Source organism: Rutilus rutilus (genome assembly GCF_951802725.1).
Source record: "Rutilus rutilus genome assembly, chromosome: 4".
Taxonomy (NCBI): Eukaryota; Metazoa; Chordata; class Actinopteri; order Cypriniformes; family Leuciscidae; genus Rutilus; species Rutilus rutilus.
This window is the reverse complement of record NC_140212.1, coordinates 23,479,028-23,506,256: the sequence shown is the minus strand read 5'-3', so window position 1 is coordinate 23,506,256 and position 27,229 is coordinate 23,479,028. Positions and strand designations below refer to the sequence as shown.

At 36.3% G+C, this 27,229-nt stretch overlaps 2 protein-coding genes across 2 annotated transcripts; one reads left to right on the top strand and one right to left on the bottom strand.

Annotated features, from left to right (window-relative positions):
- Nucleotides 1-245: 245 nt before the first annotated feature.
- LOC311290043 (uncharacterized protein) lies at nt 246-10,634 on the bottom strand. The gene is made up of 3 exons (XM_084408340.1): nt 10,564-10,634; nt 7,529-7,658; nt 246-1,862 (listed from the first exon to the last, which is right to left on the bottom strand). Exons 2-3 carry the CDS (start codon nt 7,611-7,613, stop codon nt 670-672), a joined length of 1,278 nt encoding a protein of 425 aa, XP_084264466.1. The 5' UTR covers nt 7,614-7,658; nt 10,564-10,634; the 3' UTR covers nt 246-669.
- A 4,553-nt stretch (nt 10,635-15,187) lies between these two features.
- LOC311289180 (uncharacterized protein) lies at nt 15,188-26,951 on the top strand. Its single transcript, XM_084406980.1, has 3 exons — nt 15,188-15,233; nt 18,472-18,606; nt 24,048-26,951. Exons 2-3 carry the CDS (start codon nt 18,522-18,524, stop codon nt 25,934-25,936), a joined length of 1,974 nt encoding a protein of 657 aa, XP_084263106.1. The 5' UTR covers nt 15,188-15,233; nt 18,472-18,521; the 3' UTR covers nt 25,937-26,951.
- The last annotated feature ends 278 nt before the right edge of the window (nt 26,952-27,229 follow it).

Below are 27,229 nucleotides of genomic sequence, written 5' to 3'. Positions count from 1 at the left end.
CTTTATTAAAATAAGTTAACCTTAAGGAACATAAAAAAAATCCATGTCATGACCACTTTAAAAAGCTATGCGATCCGCTGTATACTTTGGGATTTACCAAATTTTTTAAAAAATGTTACGTTAGAAACACATAGGATCAATGTTAAGACTGCTATGCTTAGCCATTACACAACCCGTAGCTTCCAAATGTTACCAGATGAGCCATAAAAGTAGCCAATGGAAATCCAGACTGACAACATACAGTATGCTTACTTGTGCATTCTCTCACTAAAGATAAATCAAACAATGCAGTGAAATGTTCATTATTTCATTCAGTTTATGTCCTTTTATTTACATTCTTTCATTAACATTGTGGCATTTCAGAGCAAGACACACTAACATTTTAATTCTGAGGTATCAATAAGTAGAATGAAGCATTGCTGCTATACAAATGAATTATAGCCTAAATTTAACAGTAACATACTTTCCAGTGCCTTTTTTAAATTGCAGAGCCATTTAAAATCCTTTCCACTCTAAGAACACAAATAGGGTCTCACATCTGCATGACTTTCCAGGTGTTTCTGTAAGTCTGATGGCAAAATAAAACGTATTGCTACCACAATTAAATTTTCTTTACTCCAGAGTTAATGTGCAGGTGATATTTGAAATAGCTTTTTTCTAAACACCTTGTCACACTCGGAACTGTGCCATTTCTTTTTCAGAATGAGTTTGCAAATGACGTTTCAGGTCTTTTAGATATGTGAAACACTCTTCACACCGAAGACACGTGAAAGGCTTCTCTCCAGTGTGAACTCTAATGTGAGTTTTAAGGTTTCCTTTAAGTGTGAAACTCTTCCCACACTGAGGGCAGGTGAAAGGCTTCTCTCCAGTGTGAACTCTTATGTGAACCTCAAGATTTGCTTTGTTTGTGCAACTCTTTCCACAGTGATGGCACATAAAAGGCTTTTCTCCTGTGTGAATTATTACATGATTCTTAAGGTGATTCCTGTCTGTAAAACTCATTCCACACTGCTGACATATTAAACAGTTTTCTCTCGAGTGAATCCTTACATGGCGAATAAGGTTTTCTTTACATCTGAAACATTTTCCACACTGACCACATGTGAAAGGCTTCTCTCCAGTGTGAATTCTTATATGACCCTTAAGACTCTCTTTTTGTGTGAAGCTCTTCCCACACAGTTTGCATGTGTAAGGACTCTCTCCAGCGTGACTTCTCATGTGGGAATCAAGGGTTGCTTTACGTGTAAAACTCTTTCCACACTGAACACATATATACGGCTTCTCTCCGGTGTGAACTCTCATGTGAGTCTTAATATTTGCTTTTTGTGAGAAGCTCTTCCCACACAGTTTACAGGTGTGAGGGCTCTCTCCAGTGTGATTCCTCATGTGGGAATTAAGGCCTTTTTTCAGTGAAAAACACTTTCCACACTGAGGGCATGTGTGAGGCTTCTCTCCAGTGTGAACTCTCATGTGAGTCTTTAGATTTCCCTTTCGACTGAAACGTTTTCCACACTGTTGGCAGGTGTAAGGCTTCTCTCCAGTGTGAATTCTCATGTGGACATTAAGGCTTCCTTTTTCATTAAAACTTTTTCCACACTGTAGGCAAGTAAAAGGGCTCTCTCCAGTGTGAATTCTGATGTGGACTTGAAGGTTTCCTATTCGATTAAAACTTTTTCCACATTTTTGGCAGGTGAAATAACTTCTAGTTGCTGTCCTTTTAGCTCTTTTTAGTGAGGAAGTCTTTTCTGTCTGTGAGCATTTAAAATACTTTTTTCCAGTTATAAAATCATGACGTTTCTTGTTCAAATGTTTCTTTTCCATTTCATTCAGTTCTTGACTCTCCCCTTTCAGCAACATCAAGTCTAAGGCAAAAAAGACAAATACAAGTTAACCACAGTTTAATAGCATACAAACCAACAGACATTAAATCATTTAGACATTTAAAACATCAAAGCTAACAACATATTAAATATCCTACTTCCACTAAGCTAATGAAAGAGGTGTTACCTGTAATTTCAGAATATGTCCTAATAAAATTACAATAATGCAGCAAAAAAACAACAACAACAGTACTTCACCCAGAAGTACTGGTTACTTGTACAGGTTTAGGAGGCTAACTGTATTCCATTACAGATTACAGAATATTAGGGGTGTAACAATACATCGATATGGATCGATGCATCAATATAACGTCTAACGATACGATGCATCGATTCCACACGTAAAATATCGATATACACCTTTATTTTGACACTATCCACATTCTCATTTTCATTTACTCACCATACTGTCTGCCGGTGTGTCTTTATAACGTTAATCTCCTCATCTGAAATAGACGCCTGACAAGACTGACTGAACCCTAAACACGTTTTGTCACAAAAGCCGGTATTGTCCGCTGTCAAGGCATCGTGAGTTCATGTTTTACAGCAGAAACAGACAAGCAGTCGCACCCTTGTTGGTAAACACAACACGATAAGTCCGTTTTAGCTACTCTGCGCGCAGTATTCAGGTCAGATGTCACTTTGAAAAGACGTGCTAGCTAAGAGGAGTTTCGTCAAAGCTGATTAAAGGGATCGAGGATGGATAATTTCAACGAACTTGATGAACCCGTGATATCTTCTTCAGGGCGTAAAAGGAAAATAAAAGCTGAAACCTTTTCACGGAACCTTGCTAAAGCAGCACGTTACAGTGTTGAGGGAAAAGCTCCCTGTATTGCGTGTAATCACAACAAAGTTTGTCAGGCGTCTATGTCAGCTGAGGAGATTAACGTTACAAAGATTAACCCGAGTGTTGTATTATTTATCATAGCAATTACTTGGTTTTGTTTAACTTAGAAACATGAAATGTGTATGTATCTGCTCTGCTAAAAAACTAACTTTTAATATACAGTGCGTGCAGAATTATTAGGCACGTTGATTTTCTGATCTTTTTTTTTTTTTCAGACACATTTTACCAATTCCAAACCACATTAAGCGTAATAACTACTATTCATTTTGTATTTAATCATGTATAAGTGATATATAATTGTTCATGAAGGCTGGAAATGAAAAACGCCTTATTTTCAGGTGTGCAGAATTATTAGGCACGTTTTCTTTTACAGATAAAATAAGCCAAAAAAGAGATTTAACTAAGACTGAAAAGTCAAAAATTATTAAATGCCCATGAGAAGGATGCAATACTAGAGATTGCAGTTAAGGCATGACCATTGGACAGTGAAATGCTCATTGGGTCAGCAGGGTCAGACAAAAACAGGTGGAGAAGAAAAGACACATGTTGACTGCAAAAGAATGAAGAATTAAGGTGAAGAATTAAGTGTGAAACCATCAGGAACCCTTTAGTCTCCAGCGCCACCATTTTCCAGAACTGCAACCTACCTGGAGTCTCCAGAAGAGCAAGCTGTCAGGGTCTCAGAGACTTGGGTTAGGTAAAGAATCCTAAAATATACCCCCTCTTAATAAGAATCACAAGCTGAAGTGTTGTGAAATACATGAAGACTGTTTTTTTATAGGCTTTATAGACAGACAGATTGAGAGTGACTCTTGAAGGACCAGCACCACATCCTCTTCTACCACTGTTTGAAGAATTCATCTTCCAGAATACGTTTTAATAAGTTTTGGGAGTTTATTTTTAACTGAATTAACTGAGTTAATTCATCTTCTAGAATCTGACAGTAAGTTTTGGGAGTTCATTTTTAGTCCATCTCTGCAAAACGGACTTCAGGGTAGGAGATGGACTAAAAATGAACTCCCAAAACTTACTGTCAGATTCTAGGAGATGAATTCTTCAAACAGTGGTAGAAGAGGATGTGGTGCTGGTCCTTCAAGAGTCACTCTCAATCTGTCTGTCTATAAAGCCTATAAAAAAAAAACAGTCTTCATGTATTTCACAACACTTCAGCTTGTGATTCTTATTCCTCTGATTCCTGAGCTCATGACGATTCGAATAAATCCGTCATAAAAAATGGCCGCCATTGAGAATTTTCAAAAAAAGCTACTTTTTCGAACTCGTCCTAGACGGTTTGTCCGATTTGCACGAAAATTGAACCAGATCATTTTCAGGCAGTGGTGACAAAAAGTTATGGAATTCAAATTAATTCGTCAAACCGTTTTCGATAAACGCTCGAAACAAATTTTACGTAGTGCTTGCAAAAACAGTCGTAAGGCTATATCTCCGCAACGGTTTATCGTATTCAGACCAAACTTGGTACATGTACTCACAAGCATGACTTGAGGCTACATGCTGCGTTTTGGTGCAGCGCCACCTACTGGTCCGGAGGCTAATTTTGCTTATAACTTCTGAACAGTTTGTCCAAAAATCATAAAATTGGTCTCGTTAGATTCAGGGCAACATGCCGAGTCGACTGATATCCAATTTTACCATATCGGCCATTTTGAATTTTGTGCTAAAATGCTGTATTTTAAGAACGCATGAACGGATTGTTACGAAACTTGGTATGGGTCATCAGCACGATGTCCTGAAGGAGCCTGATAAGTTTCGAAACAGCGCCACCTAGTGGTTAAATGTATTTTTTAAATGCTTATAACTTTGGGTACTTATTTTCACGAGAGTCATCTCATTAGACTCCTGAATCCTTGCCGAGTCCAACGATGCTAGGTTTCGCCTTACGGTTTGTGTAGCATTGTGATTTAGCGCTTAAAAAACATTTGCCGCGATATCTTCGAAACTGCTAGTCTGATCAAGACGAAACCACCGTCAGAAGTTTGGAACGTAGGTCAATAGCTAAACGCCAATGCCCAAATATTGATAGTAAGGGGTAGTAAAATCCAATCAAAGTCATGTGTCAGTCATTTTTTATGTGTTTTTTCATATAAATGTCTATAACTCCGAAGCGAATTGAGATATTTTCACCAAAATTGACACACATATGTATGGGCTCACTCTGAGGACACATAAAAAAATGGTAGGACTGAGCCTCTTGGTGGCGCTATAATAGAACAAAACATGAAATTCCCTAACTTGAATTTAATTTGGCCTAACTTCCTGTCCGCCATCTTGATTTTCATTCAATACCTACTTAGTCGAACTCCTCTTACACCGTTTGTCCGATTTTCACCAAAATCGAATCGTATCATCTCCAGACTGTGCCAACTAAAAGTTATGGATTTCATGTCGATTGAAGAAACCGTTTTCGTATACCGCAGCAGCAAAGTTGAGGCATGATGCCAAAAGGACTATTCAGGCTTTATCTCTGCAATGCCTTGACATATTGACACCAAACTTTGTATGTGTCATTGTCACTTCACTCTGACCACATCACATCATTTTGTAACTGCGCCACCTATTGGTCGAAAGTGATAATCAATTAAATCATATTTTTAATTACTGTTTATATGATTTTTCAGCCATTTCGCCTAAAATCCTTTTTAAATGTCTTTAATTGCTAATTGTTGCAGTTGGTCTGACACCATGTTGGCATGTCTTGTCATCTTATTCTGCTTGGCCCTGATAATTGCTGCTTGCAGCTATATTTTAAGTTATTATTATAATTAATCAAAACAACCCAGCTGCAGTTAGATTGATATTACTTGGAATGCACAAAAAAAAAAAACATGATTTATGAAAATGAACAAGAACGGAGTACTTGCAACACCTGTACACCTCTTCTGTTGTAAACGTCCCAATTGGGGGGAGTTTAATTAAATGGTCATGTTATATATTTTGGTTGCATTTGCGAGTTAATAAAAACGTAACTGGTTGTGTGAACATAATATCTAAATATCAATTAATCGATCGATATAGCCCTGAATCAAATCGAATTATAATTGTATCGCAGAACTTTTTGAGGTATCGGCAAATATCGTATCGCTGGCTGAGAGAATCGATATCGTATCGTATCGCGATGAACTGTCCAATTTACACCCCTACAGAATATATGCTGTAAAATGTAATCTGTAACATATTTCATTATATTATTCAAGGCGAATAACAATCTAAATAGTTTGAAATACTTCTCCAAAATGGGTAGATTATTTTTTTGTCGATTAAGTGTGCTCCAATAAAGATTTTTTATGTTTTTAAAAGAAGTCTCTTCTGCTCACCAAGGCTGCATTTATTTGATAAAAAAAAACAATTAAAAAAAAAAACAGTAATATTGTGAAATATTATGACAATTTAAAAAGACTGTTTTCTATTTTAATATATTTTAAAATGTAATTTATTCCTCAGATGAAAGCTGAATTTTCAGCATCATTACAAAAGCTTTCCATTTCAGATAAATGCTGTTCTTTTGAACTTTCTATTCATCATAGCATCATGAAATAAAAATGTCAAAAACTGTTTTCAACATTGATAATAATCATAAATGTTTCTTGAGCATCAAATCACCATATTAGAATGATTTCTGAAGGATCATGTGACACTGAAGACTGGAGTAATGATGCTGAAAATTCAGCTTTGATCACAGGAATAAATTACACAAAAACAGCTGATTTACATTGTAATAATATGATTTGCGAAAAATGCGTCTTGCTTTTTATATTCCCCAATAATGGTGGCTTCCGGGCATGCTGAAAATCAGCCATTATTACAAAAATTTTGAGCCTGATCTAAAGTGTGGGAATTGACCCTTTGCTAAGCCACGCCCCAAAACCTCCACAGGTGGCTTAGCAACCGTAACTAGGCGCAGGAGGTCTGGCAAGCTTTCGAGCGAGGGAAACATGCCGAAGCATTGTGTAATGGATTGTGCAAATCTGATACCCGGTATCCTAAAAGTTTGGACGGGTGGGTGGAAAACCTAAAACCCAAGGGGAGAAATGCCGGCCGTGGATCAAGCAGTGTAGGAGGCCCCATTCACAACTAAATGTCGACAGGATTAACAAAAACACCTACGTTTGCTCCACGACCTGTGAGCAGTAGCCTGGCGCGCTAAAAATATAAGCGGGAGAATGTTATCATTGCAAAGTGGTCAGGCTAATGTCTTGTGTTTATTCCACAAGATTTATGGATAAGCTGTTTGATTTACAATTATTAGATTATTTTCAAATTTCACTCACCCTGCTGTGCATGAACATAGCTGTTCCTCAATTTGTGTGTTTCCTGTTTGAATGGTCAGTGTACAAGGCGGCTGCTGCTTGCGCTGGGACCTATCGGCTTTAGCTTCAATTTTGATTAAATTATTCTCTAATCGGTTGCATATTATGTCGTGGATATCTCAGATATTTCACCTGTTCGCCAAAAATTACTAATTATCTCCTTGGGAATGTCTGACACAGGTGCATACATACTGTAATAGACGTGCCAGGCGTGAAAGCTTGTCAGGCGTAGCAACAGTAACTAAGGAGGGCGGGGCTTAGTGAGGGGGGGGTGGATAATCGTTAGATTAATAAAAAAATTATTGATAGATTAACTGATTGAAACAATAATCGGCATTTGTAGACAATAAATGTAAAGTTGATCACACACATCACATCTTTTGCAAAAAATAAAAATAAAATAATAATATTTCTTAAGATGGAAACATTTTTATGAGGATCAAATGACTGAGTTCAGTTTTGAGAATAAAACCAACCTGTTTGTGTCTCAGTATCTTCTTGTTTCACACTGAATGCTTCTTCAGTCTTCACGTCTTCACTCTCCTCTTTAATCAACGCCATCTTTATAATAGCATGTCACATGGACCTCAATTGTGTGTTTGGACACTGTCATATTAAAGATGAAAATAATTAACAGAAAGAAAAATAAATCTAACTAAATATATGGATGCATCTCAGTCAGCTCCCTAGTTCAGTAGTGTGGCTGGCTGCAGTAAAGGTTATAAATCTCGCCCTCTCCATGTAATCGAATGGAACACGAGCCAAACTAAAAAATCCAACTACACTTCAAATAATTTTCTTCCCAAAGATGGTTTCTGTCATTTTAGGTAGTTCTTATCGCGCAGACGTATGGTTCAAGTGTTCATTTTTCCAATAAGTTTGGTTTTAGTTAGATATTTGATGCTATAAAAACGGGGTATAAAGTTATGATTGACAGCTGTGCTGTCTTTGGGAGTGGGAGTATACATGCAGGACCTTGATACTGTGGCTCCACCTTAGCATCACTACTACTGTGCCGCAGACTCTGGCTCCGAGCGATGTAAAGGGCAACAACCATTACTGCGCTGTGGTGGGGTTATATCAAGGCTAATTTCAGAAAAACATTACATTATTGATTGGCGCTTTTGAAGCACTGCTTCATGAAGCTTCAAAACCTTTACGAAACTTGTGTTTCATCAGTGGTTTGGAGCACGTATCAAACTGCTAAATGTGATTTTAGTAAACGAGGCTTCGTCAAAAATGTCATTACGGTACATTGTAATGTTTTGAAATTTCAATGATTCACCGCTGGCAGGCGATGATCTCTGTAAACACATGAATCATGCGGATTCACTGAGATTGCCCCCCCAGCGGCAAACCATTGAACAAGTGTCTATGGTTTTTACCTGATCTCTGATAGGTTTTTATACATTTGTAGGCGATTTAATGAGACATTAATATAAATAAAATTTAAAATAATAGTTAATAATCTCTTATTGGCCTGTTTAGCTGAGCAATCCATGGAACAAACAAAACAAGCCCTGAAAGAATTGATAAAAGAACACATTATACAGACAGCAGGTATTAGATGACTGTTTAATAAGACACACTACCTTAAAAAGTCTGTGATGGTTAAAGACTATAAACATGGTGGGCTGAAAGCTGCTGACTTTGAATCCATGATAGGTGTATTAAAGTTGAACTGGGTTAAAGCTTATTTGACACAACCAAATTCCATATGGTTCCACATACCAAAATATATTTTCCAAAATGTTGGTGGATTAGAATTTTTGTTAAGGTGTGACTTTGAAATAACTAAACTACCAATCAAACTGTCTGACTTCCATAAACAAATACTGCTCTACTGGAAAATGATGTTCACTCACAACTTCACACCGCATAGCTCCACCTTGTGGAATAATAGAACCATATTAATTAACAGAAAGACACTATTTAAACAAGAATGGTATGATTAAAATGTTCTATATGTTACGGACTTGATGGATAAAAATGGCAGTCTGTTGCAGTTTAATTCCTTTGTCGAAAAGTTTAATTTAAAATGCTCTTATAGAGAATTTAACCAAATCAGTAGAGCTATTCCACTTCCCTTAAAATTCATGATTAAAAATATCCTCACAAATTCAAATGTGACTGTTAAATTGCCTGAATTAAAAATTGGTGAATTGAAATTTGGAGAAAGAAAATGTAATAACAAAATACTTGGAAGTGTGTTTAAAGAAAAACTATTCTATGATATCAAAAAGCCAACGAAAATAAAGATAACATAATCAAGTTACATTAACAAAGACTTGTTGTAGCTATCTTAAATGGCCAATTTCACCTAAGGTAAAAGAAATTCAGTTCAAATTAATAAATAATATTTATCCTGCTGCTGAAACCCTAAGGAAAAGGTTCAATTTTGAAGTTAATCAGTGTGTTTTTTGTATGACAGAACACGAAACAATTGAACACCTTTTTTTCTCTTGTTCAGTCACAATGGGGTTTTGGAAGGATGTTTATCGATGGTTAAATATTGGGATCAACAACTCTTTGTTTAACAAATTTCAAGTGATGATATATATGGATGGTCTGTCAAAAAAGGTATCTAAAATGGTGAACATTATTTTCATTATGGGAAAGTATCATATACACAAAAATAAGTGGAATAACAGCAAGCCCAACATAAACTGTTTTAAGAATGAAATTAAAAATTATATAGCATCTCTAGGTGTTTTCGGAAGAAAACCAGTCCATAAATGAGTTATATGGAACAATGTCAGAGTCTCTTGCTCCTTGAGTTTACAGTCCTATGTTCTTAAACACGCTTGAAGCACTATGTTGTTTTGTCAGCCCCTGTTTGTTTGTTTTTTATCTTACTTACTTGTTGATATGATGTGAGTTTGTACTGTTTAAAATGCGAGCACGTTTTTTCCTCAAACGAGTTTTTGATGTTAAGTTTAAGTTTATATGACATATTATAAATTGAAAATAAAGCTTTAAAAAAAAAAAAAAAAGATGACTGTTTAATTGTATTTTATAGATTATACTTCCAATAAAACGTTTGCAATGGGTTTGAAAAGGCGCGTTATGCATGTTTGGCTTGAGGTTTTTTTTTTTCATTTCCACTGTTTTGACCGGTGTGGCGTTTCAAACGCTTCGAAACAGTGAATCATTTTGCGAAGCAATTGGTTCAATTGATTCGAAGCTTTGAAAAGCTTCGTTTCTCGCATCACTACAGTATAAATGACTGTCAATTGTCCTGAGTTTAAAAAAAAAAAAAAAGTTTTACTGCGATTACTTTGGAAAGTAATTGCTGCTTTTCGCATGGCTGACAACAGCGACTTATTGAGAGCGCAGCTTTCTAAATAAAAACAGCTTGCGAATCAATAGTTTCAAATGAGTCTATGTTTCGAAAAGGCAAGCCCATGTTATTCCTATCGCTTCTTGTTTACAATATACCACATTCACGACATAGGGAGCGGAATGAGACGTAGAAACATTAAGACGTTAAATGCTTAATAATAACACAAACCTTTCCCTTTCACCTGCCGAATCACACCAGACGCTGACCGCGGCGCAGCATTATGACATCACACCGCCAGACCAAAATAAAAGTCCAAACCAACAGTTTAAAACACAATATGTCAGAGAAAATACGCATTTATTTCTTGGTGAAAATAATAAATACCTGTTTTACAATGATGTGCTGGAAATATAAATGATAAAAGAAAGAGTGTGAGAATGTCCTTCAAAGCCAAACCTGTAACCTGTAAAAAAAACAAGCCATTATTACAAGCTATTCTATATTTTTTATGCATTTTGTTGTACAAAAGAGCCATATCAAACGCGACATTTAATATTGTACAAAAAGCAAGGTGTCAATAGATAACATGTTGCAAAATGTTATTATTTGTGTGTGTGTGTACAGGTTTAACCTACAATATGATGTCATAATTGTGTAGTGTGCATTCATGTTTCAGGGCCCGTATTTATCAAGCTTCTCAGAGTGCCATTTTAGTCTTAAGTGCTGAGAATTCATGAAATGTACTCCTACTCTCAAACTTACTGTAAGTATAAAAGCAGGTTATCAAATTTCTTAAAGCTAAGAATCACTCTTACTCTCCCAGTTATTTAAGATAGCTCGAGAGATCTATCAAGTGGTTAGGAGTTGCCAGTAGGGGCTTGTGAGGAGACTCTGACACTGAGGAGACAGAGACGTGCACGAATCTTTCAGGAGAGGAAGAATGTTTTTGACGACGAGCAGTTAATCAAACGGTCTCGTTTGGACAGATCATCTCTGTCAGCGCTGGTTAATGTTGGGCTGAACTTACCTTTTATAACATTGTATTTGTTGTACAACTAATTCAGCAAGCAGTAGCGCTTCTTCCTCCCGCCAGTTCGGATTTCTTATGGAATCCATGGTGGCTGAATATATCATAAAATCTAGGCCATATATAGCCAGGTCAGTTAACAGCACACCGGTTTAAAATTACATGTGAAAAAATGTTAAGACATGGTGGAAAACGTGTTTAAATTGTTGAAAATTCTTTATTGTGAAATGTGTGTTGAACGTAAACTCCTCTTAGGAATTTCCCTATTCAATGTGAATTTATCTGAGAATATTCTTAAATAAGGAAATCTATTCAGTGATTGCTCCATGCCTATGTCGTCATCCAAAACCCTGTTTGTGGCACAGCAAAGTGTCGTGAATCATCTTTAAGACTGACACTTAATATTTAGTCTTACACTTCACATAAATTACAACTGAGATGCTTGATAACTCACTTTTTTTCCCACTTTTAAGTCAATTCTTAGCAGTGTTCTTGTAAGTAATTCTCAGAGGCTTGATAAATACAGGCCCTGATCTCTGCCATTACATTGAGGACATCCAGCTGTCCCTGTAATTCAAATGGCTAAATAAACATACCAAACAATTTTTTATTTCTATTTCTTCCCATAGTGCATCCGGCTGCCATCTCTGCCATGTCCCATAGCTTGGACAGTCGAAGTACACGGGCATCATGGAGGCTTCCTGGTCGGCCAACACAAATTCCAAAACTGCCCCTTTCCATCCACAACAGCCTGTAGGATAATAGAGTGCCAACCCTTGAGATTCACATAATTGTTACAATGTTCTCTTGTTGCGAAGAACTGTCAGTCGCACACTCACTGTGGTACTCATCCCTGCAAGGCTCTCAGCAGATGGGAGAGGGATGATTTGATGCCAAAAAGATGCAAAACGGTCCTGTATTCTGAATTTATTGCCAGTTTCCAGATGGCGATGGACTTTCTCTTATGGTGAGGGACAGAAAGACGGAATGCCGTGTCTTCTTTTTCCATGGCAGGGTGTGTATTCCTTCACAAAGATATTCATGTGTTCTTAGACATATGAAAATTCTCAACCCACTGGCGAGCTGAAAACTGAGGAACACATTTTTCCCACCGGTCATTTGCCCGCAAGTGAGTCCATACTCTGGGTGGATATCTTGTGTTTCGTAACATGCGATACAACTGGGGAAAAACATCAACGTCCATACATTAACTTCCGCTAATGATATTTAAATCAGTATTATGCAGTCAGTGTTGATTACATTCTTTTGCTTTTCTTTTTTTTAAGTAATCCTGCAGTCAAAACTAACTTAAATTGTTATTAGTAATGTATTCTTTAGAAAGTTTAGTTAATTTAATCTTATTATACACATTAAAAATTGTAATGTAAAATAATTTATTTATTTTTTTGTCAAATTGTACTTAGTAAAAGCTGTCAAATACTGCTAGTTGTTAGTTCATGTCAACTACCAAACCTTATTGTAATAGTAGTCTATTGCTGACATCTACAGGCGTTGATCGTTTTTTCCCCGTTTACTTTCATAAAAGTTAAGCACATTTTACATCGCTTGGATTAATGCGAATGAATACTAATTAATATTTTGGGTTGTTAGTACAACATCTTTCTACAATCTCATAAAATAGGCCTAATATCTTTCTTTTTCTTCAGCAAGGTGCATTAAATAAACTTAATAGAATGGACATCGTCGTACAACAATTTTAATAACTCGTGTCATTAATATTATGTTAATAAATGTGATAGGCCAATGTATTTTATAGAAAATATCTTTGTGTGTTCAACTCTCAACAGATGGAATTTAAACTTTGTCGGCTGAAGTTTTAAGTAGTTTGCAGACAAAAAACAAACCAAGCACTAATACCAGAGGGTTGTTCCATAAAAGATGCTAAGAAAAGCGGGGATTAAACTCCAAAACCCGACTTGAATAAACCTAACAAATAAATTGGGGCTAAAGCGGTTTCATAAAAGGTAATTCAAGTTCACGCAATCCCACTAATTTGATCCAGGTTTATCCTGTCTAGATAACTCCGCCCTAGATCATAGATCAAAGCGATCCACCGGTCAAACAGCGTATATTTTGTGCTGTTTTATGCGTTTGAGACATGGTGTTTGCAAAACTTACATTTCACAGGAATATTCTCCATCTGTAAAACTTAGAAAGTCGTGCAAATATTTCCATTTTGCTGCTAAACTTGTACAAATTAAAATTAAAATAAAAAACTAAAATTCTGACCAATATATAGCTACATTTTGCTTGGAAAATTAATAGGCTATGCAATATTTTATAACACCAGAAATATCTTCTAATTATAATAATTTATCTTTAGGATGTTGGATAAGTTGCCGTGAACTTATAGCTCATACACTCATATATTTTATACTTAAAAAAAATGTAAAAAATTTGAACAGAACTAATTCAGGGAAGATTTTTTTTAAGAAACCAAATATAGCCTAATAAAGATACAAAATATAGTTTTGGGTTTAGGACCTAAGCTACTTAACAAAGATGTCTTATGCTTATTTAGAATGCTGAGAATTACAGCTTTTAAAGCAATAATTGTTTTTTTGGAGAAAGCAAGAATGTTTGGTTAGATTTAGTTTAGACAGTACATTACGGAGAGGATAACGTGAAATTAAGAGCAAAAGTATACATTTTGAAAAGATGTGCAACTCTAAAATTAAAGAATATTCCATAAAAGAAAGGAATACATATTAGACATTAACTAAATAAGTATTTGTATAATTGTTTTTGAATTGAAAGACATAATAAAGTACACACACACACACACACACACACACACACACACACACACACACATATATATATATATATATATATATATATATATATATATATATATATATATGCTAAAATATATGTTATTTGGACATTAGATGTGCCTTATTTAGAATTTTAAACCTATAAAACTATCTGATTAAATCTTGGGCACAAAACAAAAATAAAACCTGGATAATACATATATATATATATATATATATATATATATATATATATATATATATGTATTATCCAGGTTTTATTTTTGTTTTGTGCCCAATATTTAATCTCTATATATAGGCTACAATGAGACACTATAGACCTACAAAAGTGTTAAATTATATTGTATACTATCAATTGTATACATATATATATATATATATATATATATATATATATATATATATATATATATATTTCATATACAATTTAACACGTTTGTAGATCTATATGGTCTCATTTATCATTGTATCCTTATTTAAGTTGATTTTCTTTACTGTATATTTATTTTTGGACTGATAATGGTTAATAAAGTCAAATAATGGTATGAGCGAGTGTCAGTCACTGTGTTCCTATTGGTCAGTGTTAGAGGATCTGTGTAACAACTGAGGCTTAGCCTGAGTTAGCCTGCCCTGGACCAGGCTAGTTTCCCAGCATAAGTTGCCAGAGTAACTGAGTTTCAGAATCAACAGAATCAACCGACAATAAGTCTGACTAACCAAAATAAGCCTGGCTTGTATCATAATCTTGTTTTATGGAACAACCCTCAGGTGTAAAAAGGGCCTGTCACTTTAAAGTAGTCTGTGGCCCTAAACAAACCATTGGTTTTTGTATATCAGTCATATGCATCAAACTAAAATGGAAAAAAAGGCTTGTTTTGAGGAATGGTTCCTGACTGAACCCTTGTAATACATCACAGTTTTGCCTTTAATGGGCAGAATCTCACACTTCCACAAGAAGCTTTTTTTATAGACAGCAGCGTGTAAAAAAGACGGCTTTTTTTTCCCCTCCAGCCGTTGTGACGTCATAAGGCTGCGCCGCGGTCCTGTGTCTGTTGTGATTCGGCTGAAGAAAGGTTTGTGGTTTTAAAGCATTTACGGTGTTTAAATCGATTCAAATCGTTCAATCAATTAATGATAAAAAAAGGTATCAATTAAAAATATTTATTATGGAATGTAAGATTGTAATGCTTTATCCAACATTTGTGAACAGTGTTTTTGTGAGTAAAGCGCATCTGCACATATGAGTAATACAAAAAGGTGCGTCTCAGTTCGCTCCCTCTATCAGGAATCACTTCACCTTAAACACGAATTCGGGCACTGCAGAGATGGGAGAAACGTTGTCACGGTTTAACTGGTGTCCTTGTTCAGTTGTTACTTCTAATGCAGATGTGAACGATCGGCCGCATGTTCATTTATGAAAAACCTGTGCAATATGTACATTAAAATTATACTCTCTCACTAAATGATGTTGGAGTTATTATCTCACTATATTATTTTAGAGTTTTCTGATCAGTACTGTAAATCAAACATTGTATAGTGAGAAAGTTTAATTGTGATTTCATTAAGTGTAACGGCAGAAGTCTCCTCCAGCAGCTGCAGAACATAGTGAGTCGATTCCTCGACTCCTAATAGTCCTATTGTAGGAGTTGACTCCAGCACGTGAATCGACTCTCGTTGAGAAATGCTGTGTCTGAAATCGCTCACTTTTCACTCGCTCACATTTTGATGAATTGACAGTACGCTTATCGCCCTCACCCGAACATTTGGATAAATTAGTTTAATTCTTTAAAGATGTCATTATCTACTTTCTTATTTATTTATCTCTGAAATAATATTCGACCAAGGCTTTTTCTTGTTACATTTCCCTTTTTAAATTGGCAACGGCTAGAAACAATGCATTTCAAGGGAATGTCATCTCTAAACTGGACTAATTTGGCCAGTCATGCTAAAAGTGTGTTGTTTTAATAAAGGTAGTTTTAGGCTGTGCGTTGTAAAAGAAAAAGAATAGCCTGTGTGTAATAATGACGGCTATCTTGTGATATCTTATATTGCAGACCGTGTTTTGACTTAAAGTAAATGGAGTCGATTCCGATTCAAAGCCTCTAGTGTGGACTTTACATTCCAATTCAAGTAAAAACTTACAAAAGGCAGATGCAATCCTACCCTGATCTTTAAACTCTGACCCTCCTAGGGATGACAATTTTGTATGTATTGCCTTAACAACAACAGAAGCTCATTAACTGATTACTAACCGGTAAACGGCAATATTATATTAAATTCGGATAAAATTAAATTAGAATTGATAACCCATTAAAAATTAGTTTAGTTTTACATGCTCAAATAGCAACATGAGAAGAAAAAAAATGCCAGTTTCGCTTTAAATTAACGTTTTAGCTTGACGTTTATATAGCTACTTATATTTCTTCATTCTTGTTTTGTTCTGAATACAGTTAAACTGAAAGGATTTGTTTTGGAGTGAGGATAACTAAAATAACCTATAGCCCAGCTGTTAGGGCTGCACAATTAATCGCAATGAAACCGCACGCGACTTGGCAAAGGCTGCGATTATTTTATGCGTAGCTTGTCAGTGCGACTGATCGGTAACTAATGCTTCTCCATCTAAACACCAGAGGGCGCCCACACATCATTCCAGGAAATCCCTATCGCTGTAGATGAATAAACCGAAGATTGAAACGCTTTGATTAAACATGACTAATAAACACGCGACTGCCTTATTCTGTGTAAGAAGCCACATCATCTCACAGAAGGATGCTCAACTGTCGTTATGAAGTGAGTTTGGAGTAAAAGCATGTTATTAAATGTTGTCTTTTGTTGGACAAGAGGCTCATAAATGCTTCTCATGTTTGGAAAGGTGTTTGACTCGTGTTGCTTTTTCAAATGCACGTTATAAGTGACTCAAACTTTCAGATGGAGCAGTGTTTACAGAGCCGTACATCAATGACAAACTGCGCATAAAAAATAATCACAGCATTTGTGATTTCAAAATTGCGATAAGCCAAATCAGTTTAAGTGCGATTACATGGAAATTGCGATTAAATGTGCAGCCCTAATTGCTATAGTGTTTTTAGGCCTAGTTTAACAGACATGGCTTAGATTAAGCCAGTAGTAGGCCTTAGTTCAATTAGGATATTAAATTAGCTTTTATAAACCTGTCCTAGAAAAACATTACTAATGTGCATCTTGAGACAAAACAATGGAACTGACATATTTAAAGATATGCAACTTATACACAGCTTACCTGTTTTATTTTTTCTCTCAAAACTTAATTTCTTATGTGTAGGCTAGCGTTGGTTTTTTTTTTTTTTTTTTTTTAAGCCATTTAACCGATAGTATTAATCGATTAAAATTCCTACTGTCGGTTAACAGTTTACCAGTTAATTATGAGCATCCCTAATTGCAATGTTATGAACTAACTGTGTTTTATACACCAGGCAATTTAATTTGTATGGCGGGTACCTTGTCCAGAGCAGTCGATCAAACTGCATTCTCTTGTGAAAAGTTGACGGAAGATATCCAAGCATGTTGGACATGGTTGTAGAAGCCTTGCCTGTTGCTGATGCCAAGATGAAAATGATCCGCAAAGAGACAAAGAGAGGTTTGTGCTGGTGAAGAGGTCAGGCACAAAGATAAAACTACTTCGAATGCAACCAAGGTCCTATAATATTGAAACAACAGATGGTGTCGTGTTGAGGAATCATCAGCATCTTTTGAAAGATTTATCAGCTGAATTGTAATTGACATATTGCACAGGTTTTCTGGAATTGATGAATATGTGACCAATCGTTTTCATCTGCATTTGAAGCTACAACTTCACCAGTTAAACCATAATGCCAGAGTTTTGTTTGAATCGGTTGAATTAATTACTTTGCAAAATATTTCAAAATGAATGTTTCGAAGTGCTTTGCGAAACGCAACACACTGAATGACACCTGCTACTCAAAAGGGTGTAAAAGCAACTTTTACAATGTGTGATTACAATGAAAATGCTAATGTTTTCATGAAAATGTAATCTTATACATGTATCTACAAATCATTAAATACCAATTTAAATAAAAATGAATTGTCTGTATAATTTGTTGTCTCTTATTAATTTGAAGTGCTAGTTTTCATTGTTTTGTGAGAGGGCTTGTATAATCAGACATTTTAAGACTATCAACTCTCACTCTGACTCTCCCTTGCCAGTGCCCTGACAACTGAACTAGGGAGCTGATTGAGACGCACCAATATATTTAGTTTGGATTCATTTTTCTTTCTGTTAATTATTCTCATTTTAAACATGTCCAAACATAGAAACACTCCTGGTGAAGCAACTGAGATCCATGTGACATGCTATTATAAAGATGGCGTTTATTAAAGAGGAGAGTGAAGACATGAAGATTGAAGAAACATTCAGAGTGAAAGAGGAAGATACTGAGGAACAAACAGGTTGGTTTCATTCTCAAAGCTGAACTCTGTCATTTGAACCTTATTAAAATGTTGAACTCAAAAGCACTTGCTCCATCAAATCAATGCCTTGTAAACACATTATTTCCTTGGAGGAATTCCAGAAAGCAGGGTTAATTGTTTTTCTGAAGAATGTCATTTGAGTGGCCTAATTAAAGTGGTTTTATTTGTCAAGGAGTGGGTCGCCTCATGTGTACATGTTGAGATCACAGACAAACCTTTTGGAAATAAATGCAATGATTGCTGTATTCAACATTTGTGCAATGCGCATTGAGGCTATTGTAACAATATTTATAACCTCATAAAAAAATAAAGAGGGTCAAAAACACTTAGTTTACAAACAAAATATTATCACACTAACATTAACATCTGAGGGTTGTTCCCCCCTAAAAATATAATTAAAACCACGCTGTGTATTGTAAATAATATAATGACATATACTTAAAATAACTGCATACGTAGTGAAACAATACAAACGATTTAAGTTCAGAAACATTTTGAGTCCCCCCTCCCTTGCCTCACAGTGCTTTGGTCTACTGCTTGCTTTCCGCCTTTACACTCAAGTTCTTCAGTAGTTGTGGATATTGATATTAGATCTATATATACAGTAGATCTAACTGTTGTGTTGGGACTTGCTCAATATGATGTTAAGTGGCAGATCAGTGGGCTTGTCTGTCCTAGACGAACCCTAAAATGAAATGTGGAGGACACACGATAATTTAATAATTATATTATGACCGCGTGGTGAACCTATGAACCTAACTCATATTTAAACAACCATCTCTTTGTGTAAGCTAGAAGTACAATTTTGGCTGTATTATTAGTGTCCCCTTCAAAAATGTATCTTGAGAATTTTTTTGTTTATTGCTTATTGTATTTTCACTTAAATTTGGGGAAACCACTTGAAACATTTGTTGTGTTGAGCTATTTCAATTACTTTTTTTATTTGATCATTGCAAACAGCTGAAAGTCTGTACATTTTGCCAATAAACCTGATTTGCAATGGGGGTTGAATCATTTCGATTAAAACTGTATACTGACAGAAAAATCTGAGTACTCAATTTTTTCATTGAGATATACTTAAAAGTATAATTAAGTATTCTAAGTTTACTTGGCATGTAGTTGTGTTTAATATTTGGATTGAGTAGCCTATTAAATACTTTTTTCACATAGTTTTACATACTGTCTTATAAACTTAATTTTTGGGGGGAAAATATTGATTTATAAAGAAAACAGATACGTTCCTGAATTTTTGTGTAGGCTAGTCCACTGGTAGTGTACATAGGAATTGACTTCAAATCTAGTTTACTCTTTCCCTGCCAATGACTGAATTTTCCAGCTATCCATGTTTTCACTGTTATACGGTAGGTGGTGCTATTACGCATCTTCTTAAAGAGTACTGAATCTCCTGATCAGAACACAGGAAAAGAAAAAGTAGAAACAAGTGATAGAAGATTGCTAACGCAAATGTAAAATTAAAAAAAAGCGTGTAATTCAAAACTGCCTAATGATCTCGAAGATCGCACAGAGATGATCTCGAATAAATAATGCTAACGTCAGCGGCGATGGCAACGAATGAGCAATCATTATTATAGTTTAAAAGGGCAAACAGTCGAAGTTATCTTATTATGTGAGTTGACTCGAGATACAAAAACTGCAAAGTCAATTCAACTCACCTTAATTTATATAGCGCTTTTAACAATATAGATTGTTTCAAAGCAGCTTTACAGAGATAATAGGAAATTAAAGTAACAAAGATTGTTTTGGCTTTACAGCATCTAGAATAAAGTTATTGTCCAGCTAAAGTCAGTTTTGACTGATTCACTTCTGCTGCAAAGATCGTTAGTTATTTTTCTTAGGGGCCGCTTGCACTACACCGTTCTAACAGAAAACCCTTAATGTGCTCCGGCCTGCTCATTTTCACGACAACAGTGCCTGGTGGCTCGAGAACGCAAACCTTGAAATAGGTTCCAAGGTGCAACCGTTGAAAAATGTTGAAAAACTTTGTCATCTCCACGTAAACTTCAAAAACGCAAATCTGTGAAAACGCTGGCGTTTGTGAAAACACTGGTACATGCGTATTTAGTGTTAGTCTATAGGTATGCGCATTTGACACCTGCTGGTGTCTGCTAGAATGCTGAAAATAAAGAGAACATTTACCTTTCAGCTTGCCAATGATCCAAAACACACATCTAACAAAAGAATTGCTTCAGCAAAGAAAGATGAATGTTTTGGAATGGCCCAGCCAGAGCCCAGACCTGAATCCTATAGAACCCTGAAGAGGGTTGTGCACAGGAGATACCCTCACAATTTAACAGATCTGGAACGTTTTTGTAAGGAAGAGTAGTATCACAATACTGTGTAGTATTGCGTTAATTCATAATTGAAATCTTCAAATTTTCATAAATAGATACTGTAGATGTAATGAAAACAAACCATATTTTCCTCCAAATACTTTATTAATGAAAATGAATAACTGGCTGTTACCAATCAAATGAAATTAGTGTAAATAAAATCCGAGGTGGTGATTGTAATTGCATTAATAATGTTACGAGATTAATGTTTTAAATATAAAATCCTAAATATAGAAATATGAAACGTTGGGGGAAAATGAAAAGAAAGGCCTACTTTTAAATGGGAAACTAAAACCACCAATAGCTGGCGGAAAGTGTTTATGATTCAGTCACTAAATCATTCAAAACGGCTGATTCATTCAGGAAAAAGTTGTTTTCTTTATGAATCTCATTGAATCATTGAGGAGAATCAAAAACACAAACAAAGTGAAACACCGCTGTGTGTTGCTCAGAGAAGCGCTACAGTTCTGTTCTGTTTAGAACTATTTTCAATTCAAAATAGAGCGGAAATATCAACATTGACAATGTTGTGTATTAAATGTAATTTAATAATTTAATAAACTTTTTGTTTATTTAACTTTTTCACATTTGTTGGTATTTGGAAAAACAGTACTCTTGCTCATGTTATTGTTTAAAGGGTTAGTTCACCCAAAAATGAAAATTCTGTCAGTAATTACTCACCCTCATGTTGTTCCAACCATGTAAGTCTTTCGTTCATCTTCGGATCACAAATTAAAATATTTTTGATGAAATCTGACAGTTGTCTCACTCCTTTTTAGTGCGGAAAAACAACAAAAATAACGACTTTATCCAACTTTTAGTGTTCTTCAATGTGGGCCTCTGACGAGAGTTAACGGGAGCGCCAGGACGCATGCGCGAGAACTGAGATTACGGCGTTCTTCTTCTACTACTACTTGTTACTGGCTGCTCACTCCTTGGGAGTATTACCGCCATCTACTGTACAAGATGACGTCCCGACATTGCCGGAAGCGCAAAGCGGTCTGTTTCACGAGTTCACATGTTAATGAAATCTGATGTAATATTATAATGCGTATTTGGCTTGCTGTCCGGGGGGAGGGTTTCGAGCTCGGAATTCGGCCCGACCCCAGAGTACTCCCCCTATGAATGTATAGATCATAGGTATCTATGAGCAGACCCATCTGAATGTGAGGTGATGGGGTGGTGGCGGGATGCTGAGAAATTTGTCATGAGACAGGAGGTAAGGGAAGGCTTTATTTATACTGGCTTCTTCTTGTGCTGATTGGATGATTACCTGAACATGCTCCTCCCGAACTTTGTTACATAAAACTTCATTTATAAGCAGAGGAAGACGCGCGCTGTATGTAAGCTATTGAATTCGACACTTATTGTGATTTAGGTCTCGATGATGTCGGGACGTCATCGTGTACAGTAGATGGCGGTAATACTCCCAAGGAGTGAGCAGCCAGTTAGTAGTAGAAGAAGAACGCCGTAATCTCAGTTCTCGCGCATGCGTCCTGGCGCTCCCGTGAACTCTCGTCAGAGGCCCACATTGAAGAACACTAATAGTTGGATAAAGTCGTTCTTTTTGTTGTTTTTCCGCACAAAAAGTATTGTCGTCGCATGATAAACTTAATGTATAGCCACTGTAGTCACTTGGGCTATTTTAACGATGTTTTTAATAACTATTCTGGGCCGACGAGTTTCGGTCCCTCTGAAAGCCTATGGAGGAGTGAGACAACTGTCAGATTTCATCAAAAATATCTTAATTTGTGATCCGAAGATGAACGAAAGACTTACATGGTTGGAACAACATGAGGGTGAGTAATTACTGACAGAATTTTCATTTTTGGGTGAACTAACCCTTTAACTATATTATGTTATAATAAACAAAAATAATATAATAATATAGGTTTATATAGTATCAATGTGTGTGGGATTAGTGAAATTTGAACACACTACATCCACAATGTTGTCTTTGTATTGTGTCCTACGCCATCAGTTGCATCGCTTCCACCACCATTCACAAAAACCCTCTTGTGGCCTCATTGAATAGTAAAGTGTCCATTGAATGCACACTCTAGAATCTCAGTGGAAGTAATAGGTCATCCAGGTACTTTTTGTCTACTGTTTTTCTAATACTATGTATTCGGACATAATACTCTGTTTGCGTACTGTTTTTTTGTATACTATATAGTTAGGAAGTATTTGATTTCAGACACACCTCAGATGGGTGTATCAGGTAAGAGAGACATCCAAAATGTGCAGTGTTGGGGGTACTCCAGGATCAGAGTTGGGAACCACTGCGTGAGAGCACTGCCTTCAGCATAGCCAAAATGGATGTTTGCCACAACTGAGGCAACCCATTGCTGCTGGTGGTTCTCTCTGAACAGCCAGGGAGGTCCTTTGGGGAAAGATGCACTGTTTAAAAATGCCTGGAAGAATCGTTGTAAGCCTTAATATCCCTGGTGCTTAGGGCAGCGGGCCACCATTGGGCCACCACAAGGGTCTGCTTGTGGCTCCCAGATGGCCAAAGAAACATTAGGTGGGTTCGACATGCGGCGCTGCACTCAACAATCAGTGTCTGACTTGCAACACTGCATGGCGGTTAGAAGTTTTGTCCGATGCCACATCACTGTGCCGCATACCGTCAAAGTACCACAAGCTGATGACACTGCAGTTTTACATTTGGCTGGATTTACTGATGAGAGGAACAGGAAGCAGAAAGTTCACTACAGGAAGTAGAAAGTTTCTGACTCCTTCCCCGACTGCGGCAAAATCTCACAGATTGGTAAAAATCCAGCCGAAGTCAACACACCTATTGGTTTACTGTCCGTGTACATCTGGTTTCTGGTTGCGTTGGGGAATCTTCTCTCTGGAGGGCCAGTCCCTGACATGGAAGACAGGGTTTATTCTGGCAATTTGTTGTGACAGTTGATGAGGTTCTGAGATTACAAGAAACACCTCTTTCAGTAGCTTTTTCTATAGGTTTTGATGTTTGTTTTGATGCTTTAATGCCTTTTATGTTGGTTTTGATGTCTGCTTTGTGCCAAGAACTGGTGTTAACTTGTATTTGTCTTTTTGCTTTAGCCCTGATGGTACTGAAAGAAGAAAGTCAAGAACTGATGGAAGAAAAAGATCAGTATGAGAAACATTATGATTTCATGACTGGAGAAAAATCCACACAGACTGAAAAGACTTCCTCACGAAAAAGAGCTCAAAAGACAGACACTAACAGTTGTTTCACCTGCCGTCAGTGTGGAAAGAGTTTCAATCAAAAACAAAACCTTGAAGTCCACTTAAGAGTTCACACAGGAGAGAAGCCTTTCAGCTGCCAACAGTGTGGAAAACGTTTCACTCAAAAAGGAAACCTTAAAAGCCACTTAAGAATTCACACTGGAGAGAAGCCTTACACCTGCCAACAGTGTGGAAAGAGCTTCACAGCAGAACCAAACCTTAGGTATCACATGAACATTCACAATGGCGTGAAGCCGTTCACATGTGATCAGTGTGGAAAGAGTTTTACACGTAAAGTAACCCTTAATTACCACATGAGGATTCACTCAAGAGAGAACATTTTAATATGTCATCATTGTGGAAAGACTTTCAGTCATAAAGTAAGCCTCAAGACTCACATGAGACTTCACACTGGAGAGAAGCCTTACACATGCCTTCATTGCGGAATGAGTTTTACATATAAAGCATCACTTGATTCCCACATGGGAAGTCACACTGGACAGAGCGCTTTTCCCTGCAAAGTGTGTGGGAAGAGCTTCTCACTAAAAGGAAATCTTAAGACTCACATGAGAACTCACACTGGAGAGAAGCCGTTCATATGTGTTCAGTGTGGAAAATCTTTCACACGTAAAGGAAACCTTATTTGCCACATGAAGATTCACTCAAGAGAAGACTGTTATATATGTCATCAGTGTGGGAAGAGTTTCCCAGACATGAAATGCCTTAACAGGCATGTGATAATTCACTCTGGAGAGAAGCCTTTCAAATGCCAAGAGTGTGGAAGGGGTTTCAAATTCAATAAAAATCTTAAGGCTCATATGAGAATTCACAGCAGAGAGAAGCCTTTCAAATGCCCTTCCTGTGAAAAGAGTTTCAGTCATAAAGTAAGCCTTAAGACTCACATGAGACTTCACACTGGAGAGAAGCCTTACACATGCCCTCAGTGTGGAAAGAGTTTCACATATACAGCAACACTTAATGCCCATGTGAGAAGTCACACTGGAGAGAGGCCGTTCATATGTGGTCAGTGTGGAAAGAGTTTCACACGTAAAGGAAACCTTAATTACCATGTGAGGATTCACTCAAGAGAAAACTGTTTAATATGTCAGCAGTGTGGAATGAATTTTACAGACAGGAATCACCTTAAGAATCATGTAATAATTCACACAGGAGAAAAACCTTTTATGTGCCATCACTGTGGAAAGAGTTGCACAAACAAAGCAAATCTTGAGGTTCACATAAGAGTTCACACTGGAGAGAAGCCTTTCACCTGCCCTCAGTGTGGGAAGAGTTTCACACTTAAAGGAAACCTTAAAACTCACATAAGAGTTCACACTGGAGAGAAGCCTTTCACGTGTCTTGAGTGTGAAAAGAGTTTCACATATCAAAAAGACCTGAAACGTCATTTGCAAACTCATTCCGGAAAAAAATTGCAGTGTTCTGAGTGTGGTAAGACATTTGGAAAAAGTAGCAATTTCAAAAATCACCTGCTCATTCACTCTGGAGGAAGGCGATTTAGTTGTGAACAGTGTAATAAAAGGTTTCTTTTGCCATCACACTTACATATACACCTAAAAAGTCATGCAGATGTGAGACCGTATTTGTGTTCCTTGTGTGGAAAGAGTTTTAAATGGCTCAGCAATTTAAAATGGCACCGGAGAATACGTGTCTGTGAAATTAAGTCAATGTTCACCCTGCAGCAGAATGTGGGGCAAATCTGTGGGGCAAAACCACTTCCATGATCATCTGCATCCTTCACCTCTTGAGGCTTTTTATTTTCTTTTGAAATGTACATATGACTTTTTGCAGCCACACCTCACCATCTCTTATGCTATAGTTTAAAATATTGAGTGGTTGCGGTAGACACCCTCTAATTGAGACGTCGCTCCATTCCATATATTGATATCTCAGAATCAAAATATTAAACTTCTTTCTAGCTGTGAATTGCCACATATAAAGGAAAGACTGTAAACGAAAGAACATAAACTGAATGAAAATAATGAACATTGAACTGCATTATTTGATTTATTTTTAGTGAGAGAATGCACAGGTAAACGTGTTGTCATCCTGGAATTTAACATGGGTATTGTTGGAGCTCATCTGGTGACACTGGAAGCTGGTTCCAGCTGTGGGTAAACATTCTCTCACTGCCGATCCTAGGTGTTTCTTAGCTTATTAATTAGTAAAAGTTTATTTCATTTACATAATACACAAAGTATGCATCAGATTTTATGCAAATGCTTAGCGTATCTGTACAGCCGAACTCGTAGCTTTTTAAAGTATACTCCATTTGATAGCATGCACGAACACAGGCAGTCAACACATGCACACTAAAAATTTTATCCTTTTCCACTGTCTGTGTTCTCTTTAGAACTTAAAAGTGATAAGATGTATTTGTACTTGTTTAAACTAGTGCTCATCAACGTAGGCATCTATTGCATCTCCAGGAGTCTGTTGTTGTTAATTTTTTTCGAATGTAAAATGGCCTCTGTTGAAAAACTACAGTCAAATCGGAAAAGAATGGTCAAACTGCCGAGAAACAAACGTAAAATATCCAAAAGAAATTTTCATTAAACAGTTTAAAGAAAAACACTATTTTACAAGTATTTCCTGAATTATTATGATCAAACACTTTCTCTGTAAAATGCTAAAATCTTACCGTTAACTGTTAGCTAGCAATAGCACACATGCATGCTAATGTACATAGACATCACTGTGTTAGTGTCTACACGGTCACTGCCTTTAAATAAAGCAACATACAGCATATTGTCGATGTTTTCTGGCCCATCCTGGGCTGAAGCACTGACTCTACTCTTCAATACTATAAAAAAAAGTTGCTTCCTTAAATTTTTAAGTACAATCAACTTGGATGTTTAAGTAATTTCAACTTAAATTACGTTAAACTGACTTAAAAACATTAGTTGAATCTTGTATCACATAAATAAAAGTTGAAAATTGCTTAACTTATTTTGATGATTTAAAGCAATGTAAAAGCATATGTTGTCATAACTTATTTATTATATTTTTTAAAGTGC

Coding starts and splice junctions, on each gene's coding strand:
- LOC311290043 (XM_084408340.1), bottom strand. CDS start 7,613: ATGGCGTTGATTAAAGAGGAGAGTGAAGACGTGAAGACTGAAGAAGCA. Junction 1,863..7,528: donor AGATACTGAGACACAAACAG/GTTGGTTTTATT, acceptor TTTTTGCCTTAG/ACTTGATGTTGCTGAAAGGG.
- LOC311289180 (XM_084406980.1), top strand. CDS start 18,522: ATGGCGTTTATTAAAGAGGAGAGTGAAGACATGAAGATTGAAGAAACA. Junction 18,607..24,047: donor AGATACTGAGGAACAAACAG/GTTGGTTTCATT, acceptor TTTTTGCTTTAG/CCCTGATGGTACTGAAAGAA.